At 30.7% G+C, this 26805-nt stretch overlaps 3 protein-coding genes and 1 long non-coding RNA gene across 5 annotated transcripts; 2 read left to right on the top strand and 2 right to left on the bottom strand.

Moving 5' to 3' along the window:
- Positions 1 to 2152: 2152 nt before the first annotated feature.
- JTBR (jumping translocation breakpoint protein JTBR) lies at positions 2153 to 3054 on the bottom strand. Its single transcript, XM_088201717.1, has 4 exons — positions 2872 to 3054; positions 2635 to 2792; positions 2472 to 2565; positions 2153 to 2399 (listed from the first exon to the last, which is right to left on the bottom strand). The coding sequence occupies exons 1-4, from the start codon at positions 2925 to 2927 to the stop codon at positions 2234 to 2236; spliced, it is 474 nt and encodes a 157-aa protein (XP_088057843.1). The 5' UTR covers positions 2928 to 3054; the 3' UTR covers positions 2153 to 2233.
- A 550-nt stretch (positions 3055 to 3604) lies between these two features.
- LOC148227123 (deoxynucleoside kinase-like) lies at positions 3605 to 5410 on the bottom strand. Its single transcript, XM_088203049.1, has 6 exons — positions 5275 to 5410; positions 4865 to 4991; positions 4628 to 4797; positions 4426 to 4562; positions 4271 to 4365; positions 3605 to 4197 (listed from the first exon to the last, which is right to left on the bottom strand). The coding sequence occupies exons 2-6, from the start codon at positions 4979 to 4981 to the stop codon at positions 4009 to 4011; spliced, it is 708 nt and encodes a 235-aa protein (XP_088059175.1). The 5' UTR covers positions 4982 to 4991; positions 5275 to 5410; the 3' UTR covers positions 3605 to 4008.
- Positions 5411 to 7370: 1960 nt separating this feature from the next.
- On the top strand, positions 7371 to 14703 carry LOC148227121 (hexosaminidase D-like). 2 transcript variants are annotated; one of them, XM_088203042.1, is made up of 10 exons: positions 7371 to 7485; positions 7572 to 7626; positions 9700 to 9888; positions 10045 to 10248; positions 10311 to 10494; positions 10895 to 11049; positions 13889 to 14004; positions 14071 to 14301; positions 14363 to 14449; positions 14505 to 14703. In XM_088203042.1, the coding sequence occupies exons 1-10, from the start codon at positions 7457 to 7459 to the stop codon at positions 14698 to 14700; spliced, it is 1446 nt and encodes a 481-aa protein (XP_088059168.1). In that variant the 5' UTR covers positions 7371 to 7456; the 3' UTR covers positions 14701 to 14703. The 2 variants fall into 2 exon arrangements, with proteins under 2 accessions (XP_088059168.1, XP_088059169.1); XM_088203043.1 differs by having other exon boundaries at positions 7391 to 7485; positions 9700 to 9921.
- On the top strand, positions 11601 to 11923 carry LOC148227122 (uncharacterized). Its single transcript, XR_015812140.1, has 2 exons — positions 11601 to 11738; positions 11775 to 11923. It is a non-coding gene; the product is annotated as an uncharacterized LOC148227122 (long non-coding RNA).
- Positions 14704 to 26805: the final 12102 nt, after the last annotated feature.

Genomic DNA, 26805 nt, shown 5'->3' with positions numbered 1-26805 from the left:
GTTAGCATATCAAATTAAAAAATCAAAAGATTTGGCAGCAGTGTAATTTCTATGAAATGATAATCTCGGTCTCAAGTATCTGTAGCAGGGACATCATTTCAGCTTTTTCCAGGGGAGAGGAGTCAAAATATGGGCAGTTAGTTGTGCTTTTGTTTAATATTTCGATTTCATTAATATTCATAGTACTTCATTAAATTACTTACATTTTCTGGCCAAATTCAAGGAGGGGCATATGTTCCTACCTGCCCCCCTCTAAATGACGTCTCTGTTTAGAATTCACGTCAAAAGCAATAAAATCGTGCCGTCGCAGTGCAAACGCTCGGTTATCTAGCGTTCATATTAAGACTTATAACAATAATACGATTTATTATAAACGAGAATTGAATTAGTCATATCTAAACCTAATTTCGACCAATAGGAGAGCACGAAAAACAATTATTTCTTCTCAGAAGTCAAAAATCCACGTCAAAAGCAATAAAATCGTGCGGTCGCACTGTAATTTCACTAGCGCCTATCAGTTAAATTATATTTTCGTTAGTAGAAATCTGTATCTGCTGGTGAAAATGTATTTGGATTTCACTAGTGAAAATATATCTTCACCGAAAAAAACAAATTCATTGTAACATTTATATATCGCATGTAAATAAATAATATTAAGTATGTAAATGTATATATTACTACGTATGGAAAAGTTAAAATCATATAATTTTACTACCACTGGTAAAATGCATGATCTGCATGTGAAAATGTATTCCGATATGATTTTACTGAAATAAAATATTTAAAAAAGTGTTTTTAAAATAGTATTCTGAAAACTAAAATTAATGATTTATTACAACTGAACGAAAGAGTAAAAAAATATCACTTTCTACGAAATGACAAACAATAAAAATTAACACCAACAGCGAATACTGGGTTTCAATTACTGATTTTTGCATTCTGAGAATCACGAATAAGAGTCTTGAATGCAAAGGAGCTTCCGAAACAGCTGACGCTTCGAGTCATCGTATATATGTATCATTTAAAAACTGCAATTGTACAATAAAAACGATAACAAACTTGGATTTTATTTTATGGATAAGTGTAACTTAATACAAAGGGAAATATTTTTTAACTCATAATTTATCGAATGAGACATATACAAAAACCCAATTTTTTACATAGTCTCGATTGCATTCACCACAAGTTTTCGAGCGTTTAGAAACTCTAGAAAAACACTTTTTATCTTCTTTTGCTACAAACAACGCCATTTGTAACTTTCTAATCCATTTGTACACTTTCTGGGTTACACACATGCATCACCATGCTGAACTTTCGTTGGGTTATGACAACTCGAAATGACGAGTGACAGCACTGTCCCACTTTGGTGTAAACTTCAAGTATGGCGGACATTTTAAGTATTGCTGTAAACTGTGCCACCACCTTTCCAAAATGGACAGGGCAGTAACGTAAAACGGAAAACAAGCGTTAAATACCTGTGCTTTCACCTGAACTCTTAAGTTTAATAAAAATAATTTGGAACTTTTCTCTAAAAGGGTTGCCGTCATTGCGGCCCTTAGACCGATATTTAATATAGATAGCATTTCAACTATAAAAAATATTTCTTTCATCTATAATTAATTAATTAGACTCATTTAAACATACTATGTTTGCCCGGTGTGGAGTAACACCAGTAATACTATTTTTTTCTAAATTACAAGTCATTCAAAATAAAGCTATAAAAACAATATGCAATACACCTTTTTATACTAATCTTAAAAAAAACATTAGCCTTCAAAAAAAACAATTAAAAAACACTCATTGTCATATCAAAAAATATTATAAAAATATCTTATGTATTGAGATCGCAGATCACTCTGCGTAGAGTGATCTGCGATCTCAATACAAACAAATATAAATATTATATTATCGTGAATTTACAATCTTCTACTCATAACATTTAACATAAAAAAGTTTTTTTTATTTCACACTTTTTTTAGCTTTAACTCAATTAACTAAAGGATAACAACAATTCACTTAGATATACTTTAACCAATAAAGGAAATTTAGAAGCACGAGCGTAAATTGGATTACACTGAAAATTTTCAACACCTCGATAATAAACAATAATAAGTATCTAATATTTTATGTAATGAAAATCAAAGACAAACGCTAATGCTCATATAAAGTATTTTATTATACAAAGACGTAAATAAATAAAATTTTCATTTTCAATTGATTATATTAAACATAATTATGAAATTCCATTTGCTAACTGCATCCGAGCTCTTCTAAGTGCTTTTCTATTAAGGAAACGTAGCCTAAACATAACAGCGGCACACGATATTATTCCTAGTAAGAACGTCCAGCCCATAAATTTCCAATAGGCTCGTTCTTCCAAATAAGCAACTCTATCACAGCTAGAAAGGCAAAAATATATTTAAGTACATAATGATTAAAAACAAATCATTATAAAAATTATATTAAAATACCTTCTAGTAACAATTTCTCCACTTTTACATTTCAGCAATTCTTTATAATGAGTATGAATACAAACGCCTATACTTTTACTGCGAATTTCGAACGCTATAATTAAACATTAATTAATGTGAATTTATACACATAATTGATTAAACACCTAATTTAAATATTCACCTGTACAAGGATGACATTCTGAAACAACGGTGTATTCTTGATGCTGCCAACATGTGGAATTGTTCTCCGTCGGGAACTGTTTACCTTTTGACGATGCATTAGAATGCATACCTTCGGATGCAAAATGTGATTCTAATATTAAAACGATTATTGTGAGCCTAAAATTGATAAATATAATCTTATACATAAATATTTGTTTACAAATAAAAAATTTTATAAGCCATATTTTGTACTCACGCTCCTAAGGCGGTGGTGCCCAGAAGCATACATTTTTTGGGGCAAGTTTCTATCATTTTTAAACGTAAAAACACACAGAAATTGCCTTATAAAAGAATATCGTATTTATTGAGTCATTCGCCCCATATTTACAGTACTGTCATCTGTCAAAGCTGTTTTCTTAAGTTTAGATTTGGCCATAACACAAGTATTTTTGTTCAATAAATTTAAACTATCTAAAAAAAAATAGTATCAAAAATATTATTATCTAATAATATTGATATATAAAATATAATTAAATACACAAATAATATTTATTATTTAAATAAAATAGTAGATAAGAAACAGTTGGGCTATATTATTTTTCATAAATGATTGCAACCCATACCACGTAATGGCAAGCTTAAACTCAATTTTTTTTATAGAGCCATTCCATGATGCATAACGTATAAAAACACACATCTGCTAAAATATGCTACTGAGTATTTAATAAAAATATCGACTTAAAAAAATACATTTTTATTTTAAAATTACAATGAGGTATACCATTACACTTCGTAAAAAGAAATATACATATTTTTAACAATTTAATATCGATTACCCACTAATAAAACTAATGATAATTACTTTTTCTTCATTGAATAAAAAGCAATAACAAAGTTTAATCTTAAAATATGAATGAATTGTTTTGAGATTTGTTACTACAGAAAGAAAATATAAAAAATAATAAATAAGACAAGAAAAATCAAAAACATTACAGATCAATAAATTTATGTCATATAATAGTTATATCTAAATTAAATTAAAACACACATAAGTTAACATACACGATAAAAGGAAAATCATAAATATCAACAATCACACAAAAATTCGAAAAATAATATCAATACATATTGCAGATCAATAAAGATCATAGTTAGAATTAATCAAAGATAAAATTAATACATTTTCCTCAAAATAAAAATCAGTAAAATGTACATATAAAAAAGATCTATGCTTCATTTGAATTACGCAATTATAGTCAGTCTTAATTAATTTAATATTGTAAATAAAAACATATTGGTCTATCATCATCCAATCATTGATGATTTGCATAAATTTATACCACAAGAACGATTATTTTATACTATTAAGTAATAGTATAAAATATTTTAAATACTATGAAACCTGAGAAACGTTTAACAGTAGTTCTCTAGTTTTGGCATTATCGCATTCCGCAAAAAGCAACGGAGTACTACTCTCCAGTTGCTGCATTACATTATCCAGATCTTCATCAGCATTTATAGTAATAACTTTACATTTAATTTTGCCTGGAGAATTGAACCATTCTTCGTATGATGCGTGTATCTATAAAATGTATTATTTAAAACTCGTTTTGTAAACACATTAAAATTATATGTAGTATACATATAATACGTACCTCTTTTAAATATTTTAATGGTACCATTGATTCTTCGTTTCTTCCTCTTTTGACCATTCTATGCCATACAATTTCAGGCGTGCTTTTTAGATATACTGAATAAAAAAACATTAATAACAGTTTAAAGAGCAAGTATTATGATATAAAATACACACCTATCAAATCGAGATCAATATCCATATGCTCTTCGAGGAATTCATACCAAGATTTCAATACTTCAAACTCGCACTCTGTTATATATTTATTTTTACGAGCATTTTCAACGAAACAATGTCGATTATTTTGAACAGATCTGTAAATTGTTATATAGAAAAACGTTTTTAAAGTATTATTTGTATATATAAAAGTTTTACTTACCTTTCATACATCTTAATTTTAATCTGCTCCGATAACGGAGGACTTGTTTGTATTTGGAGACGAGTTAATTGGACGTAATGTTGAAACGTAAAATTCCATTTTGATAAATCTTTGTATAAACAGCCGAGGAGGTTATGACCTGATACGTTTCTCCACTGCTCAATTGGTTCCTTGATAACAATAATATAAAACAAACAAGCGCCTAACTGATAAGAGAATAAATGAACAAATATTTACCGGATGAGTCTCAATGTTGTTGAATTTAGCGAAATAATTTAAACATGTTGATTTTCCAGAACCAATATTTCCTTCAATCGAAACTCGAAAAGGTTTTCCTCTAATGAGTTTCGCCATTATTATGAAACTGGAATAATGAAACATTTATTCTATTATTAGCTTAAGCCTAAATAAAACTAGTAGGTTAACCTTAAATGCGGTTTTGCTTTAGTAGTATATACTTTTTGACTATAACTTGTAAGTTAATTCAATGTATCGTGTCTGTTTATTCAATATTTTATAATCAAACAAATAAAAATAGCGCAAAATTTAATAAATCACATTTTGTAGAAATATATATATATAGAATTGTTAAATTATGAAAACAGATTATTGTGCTAGAAATACATTAGTAAATAACTAATAATTACCTATTAATTATAAAAATGAGACAAGCGTCACTTTTCCCGCGACCATCGCCTCATATGGTCTCGCTTAAGTTGCCATTCGAAAAAAATGAAACGTCATGCTTTTAATTATTAAAGAAAATATTAATAAAAAAATTAAACCTGATTTTAAATGATTCAAATTTAATTATAGGTAAATGGTTAATCAATTACTTCTTATTTTACCTCTAGTGGGGAAATATCGACACAGCAAGAATTGCCGCGCAGACCCGAGCAATTGTATAATAAACACATACAAGGAGCATGTTATTTTACCACTATTGTGTACTCATCTAAACCAATTGATTTAAACTAACGTGTACGTGAATGGTCAAAGCCAGAGGTTGGAAATCAGTAACCCACGCAGGCGTTTTTGGCGACCCGCAAAATGTTGATCATATTTTAAAAGAGAATTATTGTTGATTTTTAAAAATATTTGATTTTACATTATTAATTATAAACTAAAAATGTGGGAGTTGGGGTATAATTTTCGTATATAAAGCTTTTTAGAAATATTATTAAAAAAAACGAATTTATATACTCTGAAACTTTTTATGACGCCATACAAGCAGCTAAACATTTTAAAAATACACTAAAACTCACACCACATATATTCTTGCATTATTTGCTTGTCAGAAAAACGATTCGCCAGTCGAAAAATTGAAAAAAATTTTATGTTGTTAAGGAAATCAAATCTGTCATACAACTGAATTATTTTAAAACTAATATTGAAATACTTTTTCATTATTTTTGGTTTTAGTTTATTCTCATTTCACATTAAATATTATTGTGTTACATATATGGTCTGATTTGTACTGAGGTCTGAATTCAATTTTTTTGTAGGTTGGAGCTGACTGACTGTCAAACGTTAACATTTCCGAACGCCTTAATACGGCGTTCGCGAGCGTATACAACATACGAAATCGACGTCAACTACCATTTTTGTTTAGTTCTAATATGGGGTGTGGGAGCTGGGATGAAGTTCCAGAACCCGGACTACTCGAAGGGGCCGTGACGGGTCGATTCCAGAGAAAATCATGATAATAATATATTTAAAAAAAATTGGTGGTGTGTGACTGGTTCCTCGACAGAGTTATGACTGAAATTCTAAGAATTCATTAGACACATAGTTATATACAGGCCTGACGAGAGGGGTAAGACCAGCCGATATAAATAACCGGGGTCCATAAAGTGAAAAAATTGATCGATATATTTTATTTAAAACAAAAACCAAGAGCATGGAAATTGAAATCATAAAAAACAATAATTAAATTGCACAACATCATTGATGTTGACTATGTTGATTAAGTCGATTACATACAAGTTCAGATTTTCAGTATAAATTGTACAGTATAACATCATTTCTTCATTGACTCATGAACTGAGATGTACACTCAGTCTTCAACTCACTAACTAAAAGCTAAACCTTTGGGTAAATTAATGCGAGGATCTAAAATTAGTTTTAACATATTATTCTCATCGACCGACCTAGAGAGCTAATCCGGTCTTAACCAAATAAATCAATATGTGTGTAACGATGTAAAATAAATTTTAAAAGGCGACATAAAATAATAAATTATATTATTTCACTGGTTTTTACATGTATACAAAACTGAATTAAAAGTTAATTGTTTTGTCTTTTGATTGTTACTAAAAATCGGGGGCGCCAGTCCGTCACAAGTCCTCTGAGACGCACGAGCAAACTACGGGTTAAGTGTGACTAAAAAATATTACGTAATATTAACGCTGGCATCAAGTAAAAAAATGTGATCTCAAGTGAAAATTATTCATGTGAAATTGTAGTTATTTTTCATGACAACTCGTATGTATAAATTAAAAATAATTTTTCATGTAATGTTTTTTCTTTGAAGGAATGCAGTGGTGCAATGCATATGGACGAGTCGTCATTGCATACATAAACAAAATTAATTGTTGTAATTCATTAAACATTTTTTCAGGTATATTTATAAATGTTTTATAATTAAAAAATAAATTTTAGTTTATTAGTATTCAGAATCATGCATAAAATCATATTTATGTCAGAAAATATTATGACGTAATTGTTACTGTACGATTGGCAGAACTGCGGGCGGGTCACGTCACTGTTAGGTTGGCAGCGCGGCGATCAGGTGTTGTTTGTTGTTGTTTTGCGACGAATACCCAAAATATGGACACTTTCGCCTTCGGCGACGAGAGGTTCGTTAAAACCCCACATTTACTACACAATATCTAGGTATATATACTCTTAAAACCACCTACTTTGCTCTATTTCTAATTTTTAGACTCGTTCATCTGGACTTGAAAGGTGCGCCGCCCAAAGTGTCCTACTTAGAAAAGGTGAGACGAATCGACCTCGTTTATAGCTTTGAACACTCAAATACAATATATACTAGATTAATCGACATCTGTGACACAAAACATATTTGTATGTAAACAGTGTAAACAATTTACATTGATCTTTTATGTCACATTATATTTGCGTGTAATTTAACAGGGAATTCTTTTAAGAGATATGTACATTTAAATAAATACTTTTTTAAATACAATTAATTGTTTGTGCATTTATGTGAAGTAAATCTTCGGAAAAGAATTCGCTGCTGAGAGTTATTCATGGGGCTTTCACTGTTCTGACCAATGCTCACTCGCTACCGCTCACTTACACCTAATCTGTAACAGTAATGCACAAATAATTCTTTTTATGGAATAATTATTTTATTTATTGCTCATTTAAATTATTCTAATTATTTTTTTAAAACAGTAAACAAATTTTACACTTTATTTTCTTTCATATTTCCAAAATAATTAAAATAAAATAAAAATTCAAACTGGTATGTACATACTTACATATATATTTAATGTTTGTTATCGCCATATTATTGTGACATAGTAGTCACATCGTAGTCCTATCGAAAATCGACTCTTGACTCGGCTAAAACAGATGGGACGGTCGGTCAAAACAAAAGTGGCTGCTTTTCTCAGGCTTTTAAGGGTTGTCTCGGTCGATTCAGCATAGCTCTGCTTGGTGTTAGCTTAGCCGAACTCTCATTATTCTAAGTCATCAAATTTTTTTGAAGCAATCTTCCATATAATGATATGATTTTCGATTAAAATTTAATGAAATCTTCTATTTGTTTTTCTTTACATAACGTTTTGTTTTACATAATATAGGTATTTACTATTTAGGAATAGTATCTATTTAATAAGCCACGCTTAGTGCACATCGTGACTATTTTTTTATCCTTCCATGCAAATACTATATTATTGTTCATTCATCTATATATTATAACTTCTCTCATTTTTTAAATTTAAATATAAAACAAGCTATAAATAAATAATATGAAGGGCAGGGGGTCCTGGCTGGACTCTTGAGAAACCCCTGGAGCGGAATCTCTCTAAAAGGCTGTTCAAAACACATTTTTTATGCACTTAAAAATTATCTAATTGTCTTAAATTCAATGTTAAAATGTAGGTTTTACAATAAATGCCATCTATTGCAATGTTACGTGCACCTCAAAACTCTTCTATTACAAATAACCTCTTGAATCAAATGCTCCATGGTTCATGTTCACAAGTGTTTTTATGAACGTTTTTATTGCAAACATTTTATTACACTATAGCAAATATAGAAAAAAGTGATATGATCAAACTCAACTGGACGAAAAAAAATTTGATATCTATAAAAGTGGAAGGTTTTAATCGTTCAAAAGTAAATGTGAATTTTAAATTTTCTTCATTTTTGGTTATATCGAGAAGTCAGTTTAATCTATAAACCCTTAAATGTTTACCCTGCCTGTACTCTCAGCATAATTGCCAACTAAGTGCATAACAAAACATTTGCAATCTAAGAAAAAAACTTCAGCATGAGGAAAATTTTCTCAGCTCTCATAATTTCTCCTTATTCACTCACGACATGCCTTTTAACTTTAAAAGATACAATTAAAGATACAATTTTTAGTAAGATTTGCTTTCCTAGTAACCTTAAATAAATCTCAAAGACAATTCTTAAAAGTTGCTGGGGGTAATTTTGGAATCACCATGATTTTACAATGAGTTGCTCTAGAGTAGGCAATCTCAAGAGAATATTAATTTTTACCCCATACAACAAAACAAAAATGTTGCTTATAATGAAGCATTACCATAGTAATTCGAATAATGTACTGATATACAATATAAACAATATCTCTAATAATTAAAAACATTATATGTATTTTTAAATCTTGGTTTCCAATCAACACTGGTTATTTTTGTTAGTATTTTTATAATACAATCTTCTGAATACATGTAGTGGTTAATTTCAATTATTATGACTATATTTTCAACATCATGTTTTCATATTGTGATAAATCATATTTAGTATCATTGTCATCCTCATCTTTATATTAATTTCTATTAATTTGTCAATTTTTCCAGTTATTTCCAAAACTAAGAGATTGGGGCGCAACTGGTATCCTAATAGAATGGGAAGATACATTTCCATATACGAATGAACTGCGGCCATTGGGAGGATTGTCAGAAAGCGCAGCAGCAATCAATGCCCCTTATTCTTTTGTCGAAGCCAGGCAAATCATAAACATCGCTACAGAATGTGGACTATCTGTGGTAATTGCTTGAGAATATTAGTGTATAATTTAGGTAATTAAATTATGACTCAACAATAACCGTAATTGGTTAATGAATATCACTAACTGCAACACTGTAAAAGTTGTTTTAGTAAATATGTATTATAATACTAAAATAAGTTATATGTTTATTTAGATTCCGTTAGTACAAACAATTGGGCATATGGAATTCGTTTTAAAATACCCTGAATGGAGTCACTTGCGAGAAGTTGAACATTTTCCCAGCTCCATGTGTCCGTCTCATCGCGATGCTTTGCCGCTTGTGAAGAGTATGCTACAGCAAGTGCTGACGTTGCATCATCCGGCTGAGTTGAAGTACATTCATATCGGAGCTGATGAGGTACTATTGGTTTTCTGCAAATTGATCTTCATTTTAATAATATTTTGGGTAATTTATTTTAGGTTTGGCATATCGGCATATGTCGAAGTTGTTCTTTAAGGGCTAACGAAAGCAAATATGGAAAAGCTGTTTTATTCCTTGAGCATGTCGCGTCTGTTGCACGCTATTTGAAAGAGACGCATCCTCATCTCAAGGTTATCATGTGGGACGATATGTTGAGAAACATAGATGAGACTACTTTACACGGTAAACTTATTTCTGTTTTGGATTATTATATATAATTTTCATCATCATTGATAATCTTTTACAAAGTTTTTCTTTCATTGCCCGACAAGCAGTGAAACGTATTGTGCAATGCTGCATTCAACATGCTCATGTAGTAACCACTTTCTGAGCTTCTAGATTTTTTTTATCTAATGTCAAATTTTTCTGTAAAATGCTTGCATTAGCAATGAAGCAAATTTTTAATAACTAAATTATTTCAAGCTTTATATTCCATAATATAAAATATATAAAATAAACCTTATTGCCAAAATGAAATTATGGACTATACCATCTAATTGGGGGTCCACAAAAACCTGAATACATTTAAGACAACATCGGACCCAATAATTATTGCCTTCACTCACATATCTTTATTTTATAGAGTTTGAAATGGGACGACTTGTGGAGCCTATGGTATGGCACTATAATGCTAGAGAACATTTTCAATTGGGAGCACCTTTATGGGATAAGTATAGCAACGTCTTTCAGAAAGTTTGGGCTGCTTCCTCTTTCAAAGGAGCTACTGGAAGTTCTCAAGTACGTTCTTAAATAATAAAATATAATTAATATAAGAAACACCCAGATCTGGATGAATCGCTTATTATTTTGTTGCGTAATTATACTCTATTGACAGTTTTAAAGTAGGTTTAATTTATATACTAGTTATTTTATTATATTACAGACGTGTTTTAGATTATTAAACTCAAACAATATTTTAATGTTTGTGCCACATTTTCCAGCTTAATTCTGCGAATGTGTTATTTGGAATATAAACTCATTGCTGAAACAATGAAGTTGAAAAAACAAAGATTATCCCCGGTATTTCAGATACCCATTATTTCATTATTTTAAAAAGAAAAACTGGAAAAAGTGAGCATAAAACCATGGTGTTTTTGCTCCTTTTTGTGAATGTTGTGTCAATAATTGTTCTTTAATCCTTTGATTTTGATAGGGAATCTATTTAGATCCTAGTGTGACTGCCAAAAAAGACAATTCATATAAATATATAATTTATCAGGCGGCGGTGGTGTCGAATGAAGCGCACCGAAATGTAATAGCATGCAAAGCTAATGCAATGCAACTGAATAGCAGGTAGTCATGAGAGCGTTTCCCAGAACGCTCGTGAGAAATACTACTGAGACTCTAACAAATATTGTAGTACTACGGAGGGTGGATCCCGCTCATCTGGCCGTCAAAAGCTGGATGCCGCCCATTAGGTTGGACTCGTAGGACCCTACGGATAAATGTAGTAACTCAGGTAGTTCCTCTTGCTGCGATGATCGTGTTCGAATCTCTTAGGCCAGGCATGGCGAACCTTTTTGGGTTCGCGTGCCAAAAATCTTTAAATATTATTCCTCGATTGTGTGGCGTGCCTAAGGAGTAAAAAAATTACCAAGATAGAAAAAATAAATAATTAATTATTTTTTTAAAACGATTGTCGTTTATCTTAGAAAACATTTGATAATTAATAAAATGAAATAAATTAATAATTCACAGGTTATTTAATCAATATTTTAATTTTTTAAATTTCAAATTAAAAAATATTTTTGAACTTAGAAATCGTTCGCGTGCAATCCAAATTCTCAAACGTGCCACCTCGGGCACGCGTGCCCTAGGTTCGCCATGCCGGTATCTTCGCGTCGGTGGGGGCGAGTCTGCCAGACAGGGCAAATCTTATGTATTCAGGGCTGCAAAGCTTGATGACTAATTAAAATCATGCAGCGATCATCCAGCCAATCGTTGCACTCGTTTCTTAGAACAACGAAATATATATACGCCTTTAGAAAGTGACATTTACTTGATGGATATCTCCGAGGTCGAATTGTGCAAAAGGAATGTGACTTTACAGTGCTTTTTGTCTTCCAGTGATATATTGTTTCCCGTGACCATTCCGTAACAAAGAAATATTTATTCAATGCACTGGAGAATACTTGCATGTTATTTATGAGAAATCCTTTTTTTTCTAGTCGTAACGATGGCCTTTGTGTGATCCCACTATTGTCTAGTTTATTCATATTTGTGAATGATCATTTTTGGTTACAGATTTTAACGCGAGTTTTAAGAATAGTATCCCCCACAAAAACATTAAACGTTTAAAACCTTTTGTTTAGACCATTAGCTTAAATATTTTTATACAGGCATTGGACGAAATGAAAAAAGCAGTTCTTGTTTACTTCCAGAAAGGCTGCTTGAAACGCATCAATTACCCCGATTTAAAAATCCGTCATTACATATTCTGGAGACAAATATAGCTTCAGAATGTAGCACGCTAATAATCATTAAGTTAAATGCGTTGTGAATATTAAAACCCGATTAGAACCATAATCATTGTCATACATCAAAAACCGTTCATTCTTGTGCATCATTTTGTATCCATTTGGAAATACCAAATTTGTTTGATTAGGAAGTGCGTGAATCGTGTTATCGCATGGTAAAATGTACACGGTGAAACAGACATGGTAAAATGACCTTGAATCTTGGTGGAGGAAAGGGCGTTCCCAAAACCCAAACTTCATAAATTTGGATGACTTTGGAAGAAATTTCCATTGATCACCCCTCATCACTTTTTTCCTGGAAGCGGCTTGGCGTAGCACATGTAATTTTTCACACTGACTAGGTCACGTATTTGACAGCATCATGTGTCAACTCTAACGGCAATCAGTATTTCTTTATATATGCACAATATAGTAATAAAAACCATTATATATATATTTTAAAAAAACTTTTTCAAAAAAAAAAAACCTCAAAAGTATAAAAAATATTTTTTTTTGAAAATACAAGTAGTGGCTACTTTCACCTGGAATTTAATAGTGTCAGCCTGAAGGTCTAGTCTCGTACTGGGTCGTCTGTGTCTCCATTGGTGGCGAGTACAGGACCTAAAATGATCAGTAGGAAGTAAGAACAGATTTTTCTATGGCAGTGTTCCGGCTTATTGCCGGAGAAATGAAAGGAGATCAATGAATCTACTCTGGATGATTTGACCGTTATTGAAATTTCTGTTATAAGTTTTTGTATTGCGTAAAACTAACAATGATGAGATTTGCTGCCTGCTTAGAGTTTTGTCTGTTTGTGAAATGGTTGGTTATCTAAATATAAATGTTTTATAAGGGTTAATCAAACAGGAAGGAAATTTTAGTATCATATCGCTGGTTTATTATCCTCAAAATTCTTTAAGGAAGCTGTAATACAAAAATATGTCATATGAGTAAATTATTTAAACGTGTCTTTCTATAATAAAATAATTTATAATTTTATAATACAATAAAAGTTTTGAGCTGTTCATAAGTTTTATTATATATTAATGGTAATTAGAATAGTAATACATTTTTGATACAAGTTATTACACATTTATCAAAAATTTATAAATCTATTACAGTCATTGCCAGTCATCAAACATCACGTAAGTAACCACGAGGCTTGGTTAAGAGAGATAGAATTGCACGGCAGCAAAATTCAGAAATTTATGGGAATTGCCTTCACGGGTTGGTCAAGGTACATAATTTTAATAGCATGCATGTTTATGACTGTTTGTAAAATTTAATTATGTATGCTTTACAGATACGATCATTACGCTACTTTATGTGAGTTGTTACCGCCAAGTTTGCCTAGCTTGATAGCCTGTATGAGGATATGGTTAAGTGCTGGATGTTACAACGGAAATGGTTCACCCTTGTATGGAAGATCTTTGTTTCCGCAAGATACTGAGTTTCCAGGATGGCAGATATTAGGCGGTGTTACGGCTTTTCTAAACATACGGGAGAGATATAGGCATTTGGCATTTGGAGAACAGTGAGTGCTTTAAAAGTGAAGATTAAGATTGATTCATTTACTTACTTAAACTTTTTTTAAGGGTACAAACATGGTTGAACCCATGGCAAGTTCAAAATAGATATACCAACCCGATGCAGATTAAAAGTCTAATACCAGCTATAAATGAGTGAGTGTAGTATTTTATTTTTTAGCGATTGGTGTTATTATTAATTAAATTTTAGGTTGTTGACTGAGGTACATTCTTTGGAGATGTACATGAAGAACCAATTGGAGCAGATATATTATGCACCAACGTTAGACGAATGGCTCGGTACGAACATTGTACCGATGAAATCTCATCTTAATCAATTGAAACGTGATACAGAATTTCAACTTAATCTAGGATGCTGCATAAAGGGTATTAAAAATATAAAATAAAAATATATTAATCTTTTTTATTATAGTTTAATTTAAGATGTATGTATTAATATCTACTTACCAAAACTAAATATAAAATTATCAAGAAGTCAAAAAAAAATTATAAAATATGAATTTATAAAAAAATATTATACGATTGAAATAAAATAATAATGATATTGTAGTGAGATGAAAATTGATCCTATTTTTAAAGTAATTGATTTGTGAAACGTGATGTTAAAAAGCTTTCCCTTTTGTTTGTAACTATATGTTGTACCTAATTAGTGATATGATTATTAATACAAGTCTAATATGTAAATCTTCCACTTAATATTGTGCAGTCTTTAATTTATCTAGATTAAAACCATTTTAGATTAAAAAAAAACTAAAATGGGTACAAATTAACTCAGATATTTTATAACTTATAGATTAGTATTTGTAAGTTGCATTTAATAAAATAATAATTCAATATTCAATTTTAATTATATTATCTAATTTTAGATATTCAAAGCTTATAACTCTTAATAAAAAATAGCTGGTTTGTGGAATTGTATCTTGAAGGTCCATTTTTTTTATAGAATTTTTATAGTATACATTTTAATGTAGTGTATGCATTAGAATTTACATGCATAGTTAATGTAACTTTTCTACTTGCAATTTTTGTAGAACATGTGCGTATTTCATAGTTTTACTTAATACAATCAACTTCCATCCAAAGTAATATGTATTTTATTGATATTTTTAAAACTTTGCACATTACGATAGTAGGTTTTCTGTACCTTTGTACGTAGTATAAAATAATAATTGAAAAAAAAATAAAAAAAATGTTGATGTATTTTGAACGTTACTGTGATAATAAATATATATGAAAACCTATTCAGTATTTTATTTTAATTGATTCCAAAAAATCACATTGTCCTGTATTTTATTTTACAGAACTGTCATTATTTCTTGGGTGCTATTTAACAGGGAATTATTTTTAAAATATGTGCTTTTAAATGAATACTTTGCTCCATAAAATGAATTGTTTGTGCGTTAATGTAAGGTAAATCTTCGTATCTTTTCTTTGGAAAAGGATTCGATGCAGAGAGTTATTCATAAGGTGTTCACTGTTATGACCAACAGTAATGCATAAACAATTATTTTGTATATTGCTCATTTAAATTGTCTTATTTTTTTAAGGGGTGTTACTCATTGAAAATCTTCAACGAATAAAATATCAATATAGTGATCTATGTCTTATTCCAGCAAGTATACGAGTAGACTACAAAGTTATGAGACAGCATGAGTTACCACTCTTCTGGGCATCAGTCCTTTGCATTAGTAGTAAAATCAACGAGTAACAACTGGGTTATGGATCAGCACACCACATCGTTCATGATGCAGCGTCTGCAAAGTGAGTACCGCTTCAGATATATAGTTGAAGAACGACTGCTAGAACTGCGCTTTAAAGTAGATGGTGATAGATTTATAAGAATATTGTTATTGAAGATGAAACCAAGGCTTACTATCAAAGAGCATAGTTTGAAAAGTGACCGTTAGGTACGAATCAAGCATGCCAAAATGCCTACCACACTTTCAACATACATAAAGGTGGAGCAGCGTTGAAGTCGTCAAGTGGTAAAACGTATTAAAATTCATACAAATAAAAGCTTAGTGTGGTGTTGCATGTCTGTCACACTAGCAAATGTACTAATGCATAAATTTCGCATCCAACCATCCGCGGGAAAGAATATACTGATTCTTTTAGTAGAAATTCGTATTCGACCTCCAATCGAATTAAAACGACTTGAACTTCGGAATATACGCGTTTATAGAATAATGATAATGCAATGTTCCAATATCTGGACTCAAAGTGTCATGAACATTACATTTTGTTTTTTAATTCAGCCGCAACTCCGCAAGGAATTAAAAAGCGAAAGAAAAATTAGAGGCAACGGGAGGGAAGAGGTTTATGTCCACGAATAGATAAAGCAGGCGATTTTTCAATATTGCTTAAAACCCCCGACTGTCACATCTTTACCACAGAAGCTATTTAACTTTACAATCATTGCTTCCCAAGCCAAACCTAAACAAAGTTTTGGGTCTAAATCTTCAAACTTGTTAAGCATCCCACATAACCTTAATGTTGTAAATTTGACTGTTATAACCTTAACCTGTACGCGGTGTTCTTGTGTGGAAAATTAGTGTTTATAGTAAAAGTTGAACGACGTTAATATAGAGTAACGGTTAATGCGTCCAGGGCCAAACCCGTGGGGGGTTTTGGGAATATTGGAAAACAAAACTTGTCCGCGACAACACATAAATCTGGACCGGGGCTTGGGCCGTTCAAAGTTTTAATTAAAACCCCGTCCCGGTTGAAAACTTCATTATAGGCTAGTGAAGGCTTTTCGTTTGCTAGGGGAAGGAATAGGGTTTGGCACGGTCACGTGACCGCCAATTGAGAACTCTTCGCTCTAAATGGCGCAAATCAGCCAAACTTTATTCAATTGTGTTAACAAACAATATTCATATTATGGTTATCATAGTAGTGTGAATCTTGTGAGTTTATATTCGCCTAAGAATTCCATAACATCGGTTGATGCGTTCGAAGTACATCTTATCAGATTTCTCTGCATATTTGTTTGGATATGCACAAAACAGTAACACCTGAAGTGTTTTGGGAAAAGAAATTGAAAAATTGTTGTACTGTATTCTGTTTATGTTTTTCACTCATCCTTATTTAAAAAATTGCAATTTGTTGATTGAATAAATATATGTAACTATAGATTAGAGAATAAATAAATAATAAGAATCCGCGTCCGTTTATATCACTTGACAATATTAGACTGAAAATTGAAACAGAGTTCATTTAACACTTAATCGACGGGACATTTTCTGCCGCGTGATTTTCGCGAAACACAGAATTACAACAATCAAATTTTATCAGTGGCTTACTTCTTGCATGAACAATTAATTTGAATACTAAATTTTGGTAATCTGCGGTATACTGCTTTGCTTCGCGCTTAAATTAAAATCCGGTGACATTTTACGATCTCCATGTATAAATTATACAACAAAATAACTATACTTCCATACGAGAAAAAATACATGGTCGAAAAAGTAAATGTATCCATTCCCAATCGGCTGTAGTCACCAAATGGCAAAACGAGGGTTTGTAAGCATTTTTGGCTATATGTATATTTTTGGCATTCTTGCAATATTCGTCCGCTCACGATATATGGTATATTTTTTTTTTACGAAATATTTTTTAAATGTACTTGAAAAGTAGATTTGTTTGTATATTAAGATTTATTGAAGGTTGTTAGCGCGCTCTTTATATTAATTATCGGTCCAAGGGCCACAATGGCAACAAGCCTTTTAGAGCGAAGTTTAAAAATGTGTTTATTAAAAAGTCTAGGTGTGGGTAAAAGTATTTAACGCTAGATTTACATTCTATGTCACTGCCTGTTCACTTTACAAGGGACCCTTGTTGAAATAACCGAACTTCCAAGTTCAAACACAGCATCGAGATCGCCACGGGTTAGCTTACATCATTGGAAACTATACCCTACGATTATTGTTATTCTATTTTTATGTTAAATTTGTAAAGTTAGTATTTATACGCGCGTATTTTATTTATTTTATTTACAAATGTCGCGACAGATCTCTCCGGAAACAAAACAAGAAATGTAATTGTGCGGTAAATGTTTGGTTTCAGTGATTACAATGGTTTACATTTTTTACTTACTAATCAAAAGTTTTAGTTCTTCAGTTTTATATTATATTTACGGGAATTTAACGTCAATATTTTGATTTGTATATATAATATATGAGTTAGAAGCCTCAATACTATTGCAGAATACTAAAACTGTAACTCGATATTCTACAGGCTCTTCTTGACTTAAGTCATATACGAATATTAATGTTGCCCTTCCCGTTTCTAATGTTTCGCGTGAGAGAAAATTTAGCAATTTAAAATTAATTAATAATTACTGAAGCTCGACTATCAGATAACAACGATTATGCAGTCGTTTCATAATTTAGATTCAATTAAATATCGTTAATAATATTAATTATGATGATGTAAGTAGTTAATTTGCTGAAATGAAAACCAGGAATGTGTAATTATTACTATATTATATATTATTGCTATTTTACATGTTTTTTATTTTAATTGCTCTCGATATACAATGCTTTATCATATAATTGTAATTAAAAGCTAAGGAAGTTGTTCATAAAAAGTTTCCGGAACTTGGTATTATACTCTCGTGATTTATAAATTTGTTTTAATAATTAAAATATATATTATATTTAAGGAGCTATTTTCTTATCGTAGGTTTAAACCATAATTTTTACTACTACTTACCTTCCTAGTAATTAGTAGTAATAATGTTGCGCTCGCTGAGAGGAGAGTGTGCGACTAACGAATTAAGCTAATGCGGGTAGGGAAGCAGGTGTCATAGTTCCAGATTACGAATCCAGATTTTCTTTCTCGGACTGTTTTAATTAGTCTGAGAGCTGTTCGTGCAAATGAAATACTTATAGATTAAGCTGCTACCTCAGCTGAAAACGCGGAGCGCAAATTGCCAACACGGGAAAACTATTTAATAAAACAAATTATTCAAGTGTGGACCATTCGGGTAATCAATCGGAGTGCGAATAAAATATTACCAAATTCTATTTTTGGGAGAAATATTACAATAATGCCAGTGTGCTCTTACTATTCTGATGTATACGCAATGCAAATCAATATTAGTATTTCATTTCTTAAATGGATCAAATGTCTTCACTCTTGCACCACCTCCCATTTCAGAACAGAATAATTGTATAAATGCAACATAAATACAATTTGTTTTAAAATATATACTGGCTTGCCATTGCCGGATTAGACAATCAATGCGTCAATTTTGTCAGGTATTATATAATTTTACAATTTATTTTATAATGTTTAGTGATTAAGTAACTTCTATTCGATCCAATTAAGCTAATGTATTTCGTGTTTTATAATTTAAACACAAAGAGATTATAATAATTTAACCGCTGTGAAAATGTGCTGAAAACGAAATCCTTGCTAATCCGCAAAAGCCTTAATGACAGCAACGCCGAAACGTTGCAAATGGCGCTATCATCCGCTTTTGCAAACACATTAATTAATGGTCTGCCATTATTGACAAGCGAACGCAAATCCTACAGAGGGATAACGCCGAGCAAGCGTCATTAATGGACGTTTGAGCAATTTTCGGGCGTTATACGTTAAGTTAACAAATGTCAAAGCACTAGTTTATCCATTCATTATATGACGACCTGTGCTAGTTACATGAAACATATCAGAGAAATTGGAAATGGTTTTGCATAGTACGTCATTAAATTTTGGTAATGTAGTTGGCGAAGAAGATCTAGACTGATCCAAGCATCAAAACGACTAAGGTTATCTTAGGTTGATTTTTAATATTTTGTCCTACTCTATTTCAATACATACTGCAATAAGCTAATAAATCATTTGATATTTATTAATACAGATACAAAAACTATGCCAACGATAAATGAAATATCGTATAATTTTTTTTTGAAAATTGAGTAAAAAAACCGAACTAAATATTCGCAAACTTTAGCTAATATAATGATATTAAACACTTCGCCTAAATTACCAAACAACAAAGACTTTTTTTAATATATGATATTTCAGCGCTCGAGACCCTTGAAATTTAAAGAATGCGTCAGATGAGATTAATTGTGTCAGGTTCATTATTTAAATTACTCTAAAAATCAAATGTAAAACTTTGCTATTCTGAAAGCTAATAGTAAAAATGACGCACTAAGCGTAATAAACATGATCTCTGACGTATTAAGTCATAAACACCGGCAGGTCGCAGCATAAAGCAAAGTTTTAACGCTCGATGCAGACCGTACGTGACAATAGATAGATGCATAAAATAAATAATATTTTGCCTTTATTATTTAATTTTTTATAAACTCAACATACATTTATTTTATCATTTCAGGTATACTTATATTGGGGGTTTTTCTTTAAAACTCGACACTCATGCTTACAAAGCACGACGAATATGCATTCGATAAAACTAATTTGTAAATGGTGACTCAGGAAGGTTTTTGCTCGTTCGAGTAGTAAACCAAATGATTAGAGAACTCAGCAGGTGTAAAATATGCATATTGTTAACAGTGCATTGAAAAGTCCATTCGAAATGTTATGACCATAGTGTTGAAGCACGTCTATTTATTACAACCTCTGTCGTTACTCGCTCCATTCTGCTTAACGGTCTACAGTTTTAACGATGCAATATACTAACGTTATACATATAATATTTAAAATTAAACACTACACTATGGTGGTATTAAATAGCTCATAACTATTATAAATTTCATCTGTTTCCAGGGGTAACATTTTAAAGGGTCGTAGCGTAGCCACCGTTCTTTCTGGAGCTACTTACACATAAACTGTCGTACTGTCTACATACACGTGCACAAAATCTCTGTTGTGTCAAGTGAACATTATTAATTCTCATTTTATAACGTACCCCCCTTACCCACCCACCCATCCAGGCATTAAATGCGGCACCGTTAGCACTAAAACTGCGAGCGGCCGCGCGTCCATAAAAACTCAAATTTACCAAAATGGCGAAACGCTGGTTTAAATTAATGAATTACCCTAAGCACTCGCCGTTTAAGAACTGGAAATACCGTTCCGGTAAATTTGCGCCGCGACTCCCGGAACGGACTCCAGGGTCCTCCGGGTTTTGCATTATTTATGTTGGACTAGTGTCACGGTTTGTGAGCTTCGTCACTTTGCGGCGATTGTATGCCAAGTGTACTAAGGTGTTTTATATGTCGAATAACTAGAAATTAAATATTCAGATATATGAAAACATAAATGGACAATCTTAAACCAAAAAGTGTGGCATCATAAAAACATTATTGTAACGATTTAATTATAAAAAAAACTGAGAGAAAAGTTGCCAAAGAAACCTTAATTAAATTCGCGGATCCACTATTTGAAAACACCATGAACATAAGTAAAAGAAAAAAAGACATTCAAGATATAGAACGCCTCACCACCAGCAATCAATCGCTAGCAGTTAACCGCCACGTAAATTGATCACATTAACAATTTATAGCCTAAAAATGCTCGCTGGTATATATAAAATCTAGAAGCAATGAAATGTGTTTATACAAACTTATTCATTGGTTGATTGACGGTGTGGCAAGTCTAAAAAAATAAATTTGTAAATCATGACTTATTTTGGAATATTTTAATTATATATTATTTCAAAATATCTATGCAGCTCAAATTGACCGTTTGAATTAAAATTTGCTGTTCAAACCCAAACATAACCTACACGAATTAATCTAATGAAAGGTTCTGAGGCAAAAGGGACGTGACTTTGCAGCCAAAATATACGCCGAAAAAGCGTATTAAACTAAGTAAAATTTACAAAAGTAGAGAAATAGCGTCGCTGTATTCCATCGATTGAGTGCTGGAATCGCCGTAACGTTCTTTGGACGATTTTTCTGGTATTAACATATGGTCGCGTGTCTCTTGGTTTGCCTCGGATGTTATCTGCAGTCTGAGCTCGTCTCTGATTGTCTGCAGTCTCACCGTTCATTAAATTGGTTGATCGTATCTCGATGTGCAAAGTATATATTTTGATTCGATACAGCTTTAGCGAATCATAGATGCGGATGTTGGTGGTCCAATTGCATCTCTTGATTTAAAATATGTTCACCCATTCAAGAAACCAAACAAAAAGAAACCGATATCGGTTTTATCGCGAAAATTTTATATTTTCCAGTAATATGCTTAACCCTTTTGGTTTGCATATAAAAGATCAAAAGCAGAGCAGCAAAAATGTGCATATATTTAGCATAAATATTTTTTATTAGTGATTGAAACTGATTCTCCATACAAAAATATTTTCAAATTATTATATAATACAATGAAAATGATAATTTAGATTAAAATATGTGCCATATTAATATAATTACTAATATTATTGTAATTTATTTAATCTTTACCGGATAAAAACTTTTTTATTATTGAATCCACTAAAGGATCAATTTTGTTTAATCGCAAATATTAAGCTTTTTACCTATTATTTAAATTTCATTTATTTAAGGTATACGATATTTAAGATGTTTCGACCATTATTCGAAAAAAAACACGCAAAAATGCAATGAAAATAGAACGACTGTTTTGCTCTATCCTTGTAAATAGTATTTAGTTAATTGTTCACTATTGTAATTCACACAACAGCAATGGCTCTCAACATATTTTCAATCGCAAGAACAAGAAATGTACATTATAAATACTTACATATTTAAATATAAATATATATACTAGATATTTGGTTATCGAAGCAGTCATCATATGAAGATATGAATTTGAATTATGTGTTTAAACAATTCCTTTGTTTTTTTCACGAGTTTTTTTATTACATAATATAGAAATCTACTATATCGGAATAGTACTTATTTGATAGTTCTAGACGCCTAGTCCACATCCTGACTTTTTTTGTCCTTCCGTGCAAATACTATAATATTATTGTTACAATTTCTCCCTCGTGTATTTTTTTATTGCTTGTGTTAGACCGAATTTTACTAGTTGAATATCATTCAGAGTAATTCAGTTCGAGTTTCGTATATTGGCAGCACAGTAAATCCGACAGCTGTCAAAGTGTTAAGTGTGCAAAGTGTTAAGTGTGCAAAGTGTTAAGTGTGTAAAGTGTTAAGTGTGCAAAGTGTTAAGCGTGCTAAGTGTTAAATGCAGAGACGACGTTTCAACTTCATTCAGGAGGAGGCGAAAGTTGGTTAGTCAGTGTTCGTTTATTTATTATTTCGACTTCGTTTTTTTGCGCACTTATATTGATCATAATTTGATTTAAATATAGTTTAACCAATACTCTCATATCAGTCCGTAACAATATCGGTAAGGATAGCTATCATATTTTTAAAACATATTGTAATATCCAAGTGCAAATGAACTATGGAGCAATATGCGAGATGCGACATCTGTCTCTACTTCTTCCTCCGCTTATTTTAATTTGAGAGAAATATTTTGGATTTGCTCTTATTACCGTTTTAAAACTATAATTAGTTTTAGAACTTTCATTAGATTAGGTTTGGGTTTGAACAGAAAATGGACGTTTCGCAACTGTCAAATAGAGCTTCATAGAAATTTTGAAGCAGCATATAATTTCACTAGCGCTTAAATTACACTTTCGTTGGTAGAGATATGTATCTGGAAAATGTATTTGCTGTAAAATGTATGTGAAAATGTATTTGGACTTCATCAGTGAAAATATAACTTCACTAAAAAATACACGTTCACTGTAACTTTTATACATATCATAAAAATAAATTATGATAAGTACGTAAATGTATATATTACTAAGTATGGGAAAGTTGAAATCATATAATTTCACTAGCAGCTGTCAAATAAATTATATTTTACACTGATAAAAAATATATATCTACAGGTGAAAATGTATTCCGGTCTAATTTGACTAAAATGACATGTTTAAAAAAATATTTTTAGAATAGATTCGAGGCTGTTTTTAAAAAATTTTTTTTAGGATTAATCGGATAATTTTTCGGTTTATAATTAGTGGTCGTTTTTTAATTTTTTTGATTTCATAAAGACATCCATTTTTTGGGCCAAATTAAAGGGAAGGGGGGGGGTAGCTGGCCGTTGGAGTACTTAAAAACCAACATCTGCCACTTAATTGATATTATTTTTTATAATAAAATACAGAAATTGTTAGATTATTAAAAAAAATCCTTAGAAATCCTTAGTGTTTTTTCAAAGTTCGAAAACTGAACTTGGGTCACCTTTATGTATGATATCCTTTAGCATGAATTTGTATATATTACTATGTATAAAAAGTTGAAATCGTATAATTTGATTAGCACCTGCCAGATAAATTATATTTTTACTGGTAAGCATATATATTTACCGGTAAAAATGTGTTCCGATATAATTTCACTGAAATGACATATTTTAAAAAATATTTTTGGCGGCTGGCATAGACAGGTCAAAAAATTGTCTCCAAAATCCATCAATGGATTAACAGATTTAATAACGATTTTAGTAATTTGACAATTCCAGGTAAAATGGTTAGGTATTACTAAATCTTTTTACGGTAATATAGTGATAGAAGTATCTCTAAGTAATAAATAAAATAAAATACTGGAAATTTTATCTTCAAGTCATTTAAAATGGCTTTAGAAAGTAGAAAATATATTGGGCGTGGCATATATGTCTTTGGACTGCAATGTTAAAACCATTTTGGGTATGACATACATGCTTTTGGACTTTCAAAGGTTATTTTTTTTATTAAAAAAAATATTTTCAATCACAAATGAAATATATTTATAAAAAATACATATTTTTGGTTCTGCTTTTGATATTTTAGATGCACACCAAAAGGGTTAAACATGATAATAGAGAATGTAAAATTATTGTTCCTGTAATTTTTTCATATGTATTTTTTTGTCCTGACACCCTGCACATGTAGTTAGAATCCGTTTAATTATAGTTTCTTGTCAGGGATTATATTGTATGTACAATATTTAATAAAAAGCTTTATCGTAATAGTAATCAACAATTAATTTTTTTTCTGAAAAATTGCAAGATATTATTTTTTAGTAATCTGCAGGATTTTATTACTCATTACTAATGTTGTAATACTTTTATTTTTTATATAAGTATTAATACACTTGAGACTGCTCATTATCGTTGCGACAAAATAAACGCATCGACTAGATTTATTTTCGTCGACGTAAACAAACGATATTGCATATCTGAGTGGACGTTCATTAAATGGTATCCATTACAACTTTCAAATCACTTGAATTAAAACCGTGAGCTTTAATTAAACACAGAGGATCACACATTCAAACGATACTAAATTCAGCATCCCAGAATCACGAATGACTACGTTTCTAGTTTGTCTTGATTTTTTAATTTTTATTTTAAAAATTATGTTTTCTATTAGTTGAAATAGCTCATTTTGTATTAATCATCATGTGAGATTAGAAAAATCTAGAAAAACCTAATTAGTGAATTATAGATATCAATAAATCTATAGTATTAATCTCCCGGACACGATAAAAATAATAAAAAATACAAAGGTTCATATAGGATTCCAACGTAGGTCTTTCGGGTTTTAGTCACCGACTATAAACTGGTATATTCTGATGGTTATATATATAATCTACTCTACTCTACTCCGTTATTGCGTATAACGGTTGACAGTAGATTCAAAACTATAAAAATTAAAAAGTCTAATAAAATATAAATTAAACAATTAAAAAGAGTTCATTCTAATTTATCTACATTAGTAAAAAAATCGAGAAGTTAGATTACCCCTTTAATTATCAAAAGTGTATAAGATAGAACACTGTCGCAATGAATCATTTTCTTTTCACTTTTTTTAAAGTATTTTAGTCAGCAACTTTCTTTTACCACTTCATTCAGAACCACCAATTTGCTTTTGACTTGAAATAAACAAGAGTTAAGTCTGGCTAAAGTGATTACTTAAATCTCAAAAATGCAACATGATCTTTGCTATGATTTGCAGACATTACACGACCTGTGTTAATTTTTCTAAAATATAGTTGTTCATTAGTATGTTGCCGCAAAAGGATATATATATATATATATATATATATATATATATATATATATATATATATATATATATATATATATATATATATATATATATATATATATATATATATATATATATATATTGTAGTTATCATTGCGATTGTCAGATATTTTTGCTGCTTTTATCAAAAACTTTACTTAAATAATTCTTTTTAAGAACGAAAGTAATAGTTTTGGATATGTAATAAGTAGAGTCTCCAATTACTCGAACCATCAACTACTCGAGTATCGAATATTAAAATTTTAAAATACTCGAGTACTCGAGTACTTTCGAGTATTTACCAAATGTACCAAAATAGCTATTATTCAAATTCGTGCACATATAAATAAATAAATAAAATACTAAGTATGTTAATTTTTACAATCATTTTAACTTCACGAACATACTTTTTAAAAACAATAATGCAAAAAGTGTCTCGAAATTAATATTACTGCTAAACTTTGGTTTTATTATTCCC

The sequence above is a fragment of the Plectrocnemia conspersa genome, unplaced genomic scaffold (genome assembly GCF_051122295.1).
Source record: "Plectrocnemia conspersa isolate PC_06_02 unplaced genomic scaffold, ASM5112229v1 ptg000013l, whole genome shotgun sequence".
NCBI classification, from domain to species: Eukaryota; Metazoa; Arthropoda; class Insecta; order Trichoptera; family Polycentropodidae; genus Plectrocnemia; species Plectrocnemia conspersa.
Note: the sequence above shows the minus strand (reverse complement) of the source record. Positions and strands in the feature narration are given on the sequence as shown.